This window comes from Austrofundulus limnaeus, unplaced genomic scaffold, assembly GCF_001266775.1.
Source record: "Austrofundulus limnaeus strain Quisiro unplaced genomic scaffold, Austrofundulus_limnaeus-1.0 Scaffold23, whole genome shotgun sequence".
In the NCBI taxonomy this organism is placed as follows: domain Eukaryota; kingdom Metazoa; phylum Chordata; class Actinopteri; order Cyprinodontiformes; family Rivulidae; genus Austrofundulus; species Austrofundulus limnaeus.
Window position 1 is genome coordinate 2483246 of NW_013952425.1, and position 7357 is coordinate 2490602.

Sequence of the window (7357 nt, forward strand, 5' to 3'; positions counted from 1 at the left end):
CGATATTTCAGTGTATCGATATTTTCTTACACCCCTAATTTATATAGGAATGAAAACAATTTATATCTACTCATTTATGTAATTAAGTGTTTTAATGATTTGGCCGATTAATCGAAAAAATAATCGACAGATTAATCGATTATTAAAATAATCGTTAGTTGCAGCCCTAGTCTAGATGCTACCTGTCAATGTGCGAGATCTTTCCTTTGAACTTTAACATTAATATTTGGACTCAACCTTGTTTGTCTGTTAGCAAAATATCTCATGAACCGCTCAACAGATTGTAATGAAACTTTCAGAAAGTAATCCCTAGATGCACATCTACAAGTCATTAACTCTTGAAGTCAACACAGTTCAAGTTGGACACMACAGCGCAATCAACATTACCAAACAAAAAAATGGCTAAAACTCTGTTAGCTTTACAGATATTCAGCTGCAAAATGCTGTTTCTAAATGTTTTTGTTGTTCAGACCGCAAATATGCTAACAGCTCAGTTTGTTCTCGTGTTTCTCACATTACGTGGCGCTTCTCTCTGATGGCCGTGTGACTCTTAATCAGCATGCTGACAAGTGGGAGACGGTAAATCTGAATGAATGGGTAAAATTAGCCTGAGTATTAATAGCCTATCAAGCTTCTGGACGCAGCAGTGGCCACAAATAAAAAATAAAAAACTCGTTGCCAAAGCGCTGGAAGCAAGCTGGCTGTGTGCCCCCTTAGGGACATGGGGACAAAGTGTGTGTGTGTGTCTGTGTGTGTGTGTCCATTGCTGGGAATACATCCACCAGCTCTGCCTGTGACCCCAGGAGCAACAACCTATCTAGCCAAGCTAAAACCAACACATTTAGGCACACTTTAACTAACAGCCCCTCCCCACCCCCACCCACCACCACCACCACCAATCCTCCTGTTTTGATGTCAGCTGCTGCTGAGGGGGAAGCTTAAACATTAGGACTTATCTGCGCTCGACAGCTGTGATAAGTTTCTCATTTGGAGCTTCGGTTCTGTTTGTTTGCGGAAGCCAAATATCTCTTAGAAGAAAAAAAAACAGGAAAAATAAGAAAAAAAGTATAGAGCGAGACGCCGTCCTCTTTTTGATATAAATGAAACAGTCAAATGAAAAAAAAAACCCTCTATGGGGGTCTTGGCCGTAGATCTGCCTCCAAAATCATTAGCCGACATCAAAAGTTTGCAGGGAGACCGGAGAGGTTAAGAAGCGCTCAAAGAGACGAGGAGCACCCTTTGAACAGCCATCTTGTGCCAGAGCGACGACACGTTAGCTTCTTTAACCCAATTAGGGAGAGGCAGATGATAAAGTCTGTGCGTGGGAGCGCTCTCGTTGTGGCCGAGTGGGAATCAACAAATCACTCCTAACTGCAAAAAATATCTTCAACGCTCCAGATATGATACACTGTTTTACAGACGGTCRTAGCGAAGGGTTAGGAGGGATGTCTTTGGGATACCGCTCATTCTGGAATCAACCAGCGATCCCTCAGAGGAGACCACTTCGATACGTCGCACCGCTTGCTGGCTTCATCCTGTCTGCAACAAACCGCGGATCGATTTGGCGTTGTCAGGTTAAACTGATGGAGACGTGTTGCAACACCAATGATTACCAAAAATAAATTAAGAGGCCTAGAATTTCCTTCAGGAACGCACGTCGCTYGCCACTTTCATACCGGAGTTTTAGCTCAATGTGTGTAAAACTAAGTTTTACACACAAGTTTTTCGGCTCTGTCCAAATTCAGGGGCTATGTCCTTCGAAGGACCCGCCCTACCCCGTTAAGGTAGACCAGGTCATTTGTTGACCGCAAAGACCGGAAGAAAGTGGCTGTGAGTTTGGACAGTCTCGCCTGCAGTTTTATTCCCACTAGTATCGGCCGATATTGGTCATTTTTTAGAATATCGGTATCGGTCCGATGTGTAAAACTGGGCCAATATTAACGTCCGATATGGATTTCCCATTTTTTATTTTTGTGTTTCTGTTTTGGGAGGGGAAATGGTTGGTTGAGTGGTATCTGTTTGATCATGATAGTGATACTGATGCTGCACAGCCCGGAATATCTGAAGCAGAGAGCCATGTCAGAGGTCTGGTCATTTATTTATGGTATCAAAAAAAGACCCAGGTGTGATTGTGCGTGTATGTATAAAATAATTTGTGTGTTTGTGTAATATCGGTAAATATCGGTTATCGGCCATTACAGCAATAATCATATCGGATATCGATATCGGCTGAAATTTTCATATCGGTGCATCCCTAATTCCCACCCTTACCCCTGCGTATATGCCCAGCAATGTGACGAGCTTAACGGAAGCAATAAAGATCAAAATTAGCGAAGTATGAATGTCTTTAATATTAATAACAGTATAAATTAACAAGATTAGCTTAAAGGCAATGCATGAGGAACTAAGGGACACGCCATAAGYGTTTGTTTACGATGATTTCTGACAAGAATATTATTAAAATTAATGTCTATGCAGATAACAAAACCCTAACAACCCGGCCGCTTTAAATTCCAATTTTTGTACCGACAGATTTTTATTTAAAACTGTACTCCTGGTCTTGCTTCATCAGTCATTACAAGCCAAAAAGATCTCCCACAATGCATTTTGGGATAGGGTGGGCTGCGAAGGATATACTGTCCCTCAAACTGTGGAAAAAGTCGTATTTATGGGTCTCAATCGGAGAAGCCTTCGAATTTKGACACAGACATTTGTGCTTTGTAACGTCACTTGGCTGGGTCTGCCATTTTGAAATGGATTAATTCCAAGTTGTAAACGTACAGGTGTTGACTACTTTCTGCAAGGTTTATTATAGTTGTGAGRTATTTAGCTAACACTACAGAAAATCGAACACATGCACCTTGACGTGGGCAAAAATGGTATAGCCCTCATGGGAAAACAGGGTTCCTACAGTTTGAGGACAGTTAAATTTAAGACCTTTTAAGACTTTTTAATGCCAAGGGAAATTAAATTTAAGACCAAGTTCATAATAAACACAAATGACAAAAAAAAACTAGCAAAAACTCATAAACCAATTTATTTTTGGTTGAAGTATTAAAATATTGCTAATAGACCAATTGTTTTTATCCATATCTAACTATAGCAGAAACATTCTTAGGAGTCAGTTTTAAACTTAATTTAATTTCAGGAAATCCTCTAACGACCCAAAATTTGGAGTTTTAGGACCCACAGTGGGGTCCAATTTGCTGTAGCTGAAACCTTAAAGTGCCCGTGACATCAAATTTTTGTAAAAAAAGTGAATGCATTTTTGGAAAGACAACATTATTAACATATTACAAAACAAATTTCACACTGCTCAGATGGACAGTTGTTGAGATATTTGCATGTGAAATAACAGGAAGTGACGTCAAAGGGGAATTTCTGCATGTGAATTAAAAAAAAATACTTTTATCAATTATTTTAATATTTGAAATGATTTACAATCATCCTATGTACAATGTGTTAACACTTTTAAGACTTCAGAAAGATTGATTTAAGACATTTTAAGGCTAATAAAGGCCTTATTTTGGGATTGATGAATTCAATGCCTTTAAGACTTTTTAAGGATCTGCAGGAAATCTGGGGAAAAAAAAGAAGTCGCAACATGACATCGCTTGTCTCCTCAAACACAGGTTTAAACAGCAGAATTAATCCCATTTTAACTCTATTCCACCCCGGCTGCTGATGAAACGGTCTCTGATGGCGTTTTGTCAACGAGCTGAGACACTAATCACTGCGGCTCCATCTGACAGACGTCTCCTCTCCACTGATCAGGAGATTGAGACATTTGTTGGTGCTTTGCTCTGTGTGTGTGTGTGTGTGTGTCCACCCAGCTGTGACCAAACTCATCACTTTGGGCATGGACTCTGCCCTCCATTGCACATCAGTGGACGACATTTGCAGGAGGGGAAAAAATAATGACTTTATTTTAGAGATTTATGGGAAGGCTGCAATCTGGGTCACTTGTCTTTGTTTTGTTCTGAGTTTTTTGTCTTCGATTTGACAGGAAAAGCCACAACATAATCGTTTGCTGTACATAAAACACACGTGGGKGGTGATTATTAATGCCCAACGCTGAAAGTGTTTTATGCCCGTGTCTGGCTTCTGGCATCTGTCCCATCTCATGAACCGCTCAACGAATTTTACTGAATCTCAGAAGATTTTTGTCTTAAACTACGACATTCCTTTGAGGAATGTTCTTTTCCAAAAATAGATTAATATSTATACAGTTAACATGTCTAACGAAATGTGTTCTCCTAAATATATAATTTTGCAGTGAGGAGAAAAAAAAACAATCAAGACATCAGCCGATCCTCCCAGAAGCAAACTTTCAGGCAAGTTCAGCCTGGGGTCAAACCAGCGTAACACACAGAAAAATGCAAAATACCCCAGGAGCGTTTTCAGCTTCACAAGCCTTGGTGAGTGTTTGTGACACTTGTGAAAACTTACAGAGTTCTTCAGTGTCGAACAAGGATGCAGTGAATATTTCCCTGGTAAAATCTGCATCTCTCCATTTATACAGCATTCTTCCATTCGGCTACATCTGTGTCAAAAATCAGTCGCTCTTTAATTGTCACTGCACTCACGACGACTCCGTAGATAATTTAGCTGTCGGAAAAAACGAACTACCATTTTTTTCGTGTATACCGTAATAAGATCTCATGTATAATACGGCACCCCCCTTTTTTTGAGCTTAAAAAGCACACAAATTTTTATCCTCAAACTACCTCCAGTTTCATACAGACGTCAAGATTTTTCAGCCTTTGCAGTCTTTATACATATCAGTAAAATGATCATTGGACTGTTCATTTTATTTTAACAACATATGTACTAAAAGGTTTTTTTGACAATAAATATATATCAGCTGTAGCAGCATCATATGAATTCTGGCATTTTACACATAGTCCACCAGGATGCGCCAACACAAAAGTCAGAGACTTCACATGAGATTTGGACCATTTTCTAGGGGAAAAGCAGATTACTTCCTACACACGAGCGCCCCCTCTGGTGGGGAAACATTTTTCAGGGATACAAACTTTTTCAGAACACCGGTAGACGGCAGCCATTACAGACGAACATGTGTTTGTTGTTGTTCCAGCAGCGGCTCGGTCACACGCTAATGTCATTACTTCGTTAACAAGACTAAGGTGCAGGACTGCTTTTGTCCCCCTTTTTTCCACATCATGTCGCCTGCTTGGATCTGTTATTATCTCACTCTGAATCACGGAGGAGTGTCAGAGGTGAGCTCGTTTCAAATGATTTTTACGACGCGGTCTCATTTCCCGACTCAGGCATTTTGTGAATGAAGCCAATATTTCAGTTAAAATACATAAGTAAAAATATTTATCCGAGTATAGTACTACCCCCCAACTTTATGGATGATTTTATGGATTTAATTTTCCATATTACATTTGAATAAATACGGTATTTGACATGTACCTCTTGTCCTGTGAGGAAGAGCAGGACGTCCCCCTCGTCGCCCTCACACATGTGGATCTGGATGACGGTGCGGATGGCTGCCTCCAGGTAGTCCCGCTCCGGCTCCGGCGTGTAGAAGATCTCCACGGGGTGCGTGCGTCCGGGGATGGTCAACAACGGACACTTGTCGAAATACACTTGGAACTTGCCAGCGTCGAGTGTGGCACTCATGACGATGACCTGAAGGGAAACGAGAGGAAAACTAAAATCACACAAAAACATCGCACCCCTGTCATCTGTTATACCAAAGTTTTAATCTAAGACCACCTTACGATGAGAGGGGTTGGACATAAATGATGTTATGTGTGATCTGTTGAAGCTTGAAACGTGTTACGGATCACTCTTAGTGACTAGCACTACAAAAAAATCAACTAAAGATGTGAAAGTTTGACTGAGGCTGTGTCCAGATTCAGACGCTGCATCCTTCGAACYGCAAAGACGGAAAGAAAGGGGCTGTGAGTTTGGACGGCCTAGCCTTCAGCCTTGTTCCCGCCCTTCCCCCGGCGTATATCCTGTCACCTATCAACCGTGACGATGCTAACCAGAAATAAAAATAGATTGAAATTAGCAAAATATAAATATTATTATAAATAAACATAAAACACATGATGATCCAAGAAGCTCATTTACGTTATTATCAAAAGTACGGAAGAGGATCAGGGCCTCAGATCAAAAAATACAATTTTTCTGGAGTTTTAATTTTTTTCATAGTTTTGATTTTTTTTCTCTCTCAGAATTAGGGAAAAAAAATCTAATTTCTAACTTTAATCTCATGATACTGACTTTAATGTCAAAATTCTGACTTTTGAGAATAAAGTCAAAACTCAGGAAAACCTATTTTTTTTCTCTGCGGCTATAATCCTCTTCCGTATAAAAGCCTAACCACCAGGTGGGCTGAGAAGGAAACACTGGACCYGTCCCTCAAATTGGGGGAAAAGGGATGACACATTTTTGGGTCGCAATTGGAGGAMCCTTTGAATTTGGACAGYCTTTTGGCACACCGYTGTAACTAATTGGCCTTCGAMRGATGCAGCCCCTRTATTTGGACACTGCCTGAGTTGTGGGCATTTTTGATTATTTTCAGTTATTTATTTGCGGCAGACATCTTGGATTGGGTTGACTCCAAAAGTTAGCCAGTTGTGGATACTTTGATTACTTTCTAAAGTTGATCCTGTGATTCATGAGATATTTTAGTACAGATCACAAAAACACACACGAGCTAAGGCTGACATGAATGGTACTGAATTGGGATTTAAGGAATTTTTTTATATTGTTTTTATGATTATTATTGATAATGACAAACATCTAGCAGTCTTGTATGGAATTAAACCTTTGATAAATGAGTCTACAACCCTAAACGACACGCATAATGCTATGGAAAGTACAATTTGGGGGCGAGGATGTTGGCACAAACTAAAATAGGGCATCTGTAATGAAGCACTTGGCACTGCGATCCAAGTGAAGTGACCTACAGAAGATCTACGGCCGTCCTTGTTCCCGACGTTGGGAGCGCAGCGTTCTCACACAGAACCATTAGGCCATGTGCATTAGGATTCTGATGGGAAACTCATCTCCCATTTTCAATCTCTGATATTTTCAGGGGCCAGCGTCTCTGCATTTCGCTTTACGCTCTGCGAGACACCGTAATTGCTCTTAATCAAGGCAAATTAAACTTTCAAATTCAGTAGGAATGAAGGAGACGGGTRGGGATGGGGAGGGGGGTGGTAGATGATCATTTCCAATAACCTCGACCTCATTAAACAGTCAGCGAACAACAATCTAACCTTTGATTCCAAGCTGACAAACAACTAGTCATTATCCATCTGCTTTATAAAAGCTCCTAGCTGCCAGCCTATAAAACTCCTGGCAGGCTTTATGG

General features: G+C 40.5%; 1 protein-coding gene across 2 annotated transcripts in view; it reads right to left on the minus strand.

Moving 5' to 3' along the window:
* Positions 1 to 7357, minus strand: part of dhx15 (DEAH (Asp-Glu-Ala-His) box helicase 15) — a 44709-nt gene that overhangs the window by 29941 nt on the left and 7411 nt on the right. For both annotated transcript variants that reach the window (XM_014004377.1, XM_014004376.1), the window contains exon 5: positions 5440 to 5658. In XM_014004377.1, the coding sequence (XP_013859831.1) occupies positions 5440 to 5658 (219 nt within the window). The remainder of the gene's footprint in view (positions 1 to 5439; positions 5659 to 7357) is intronic.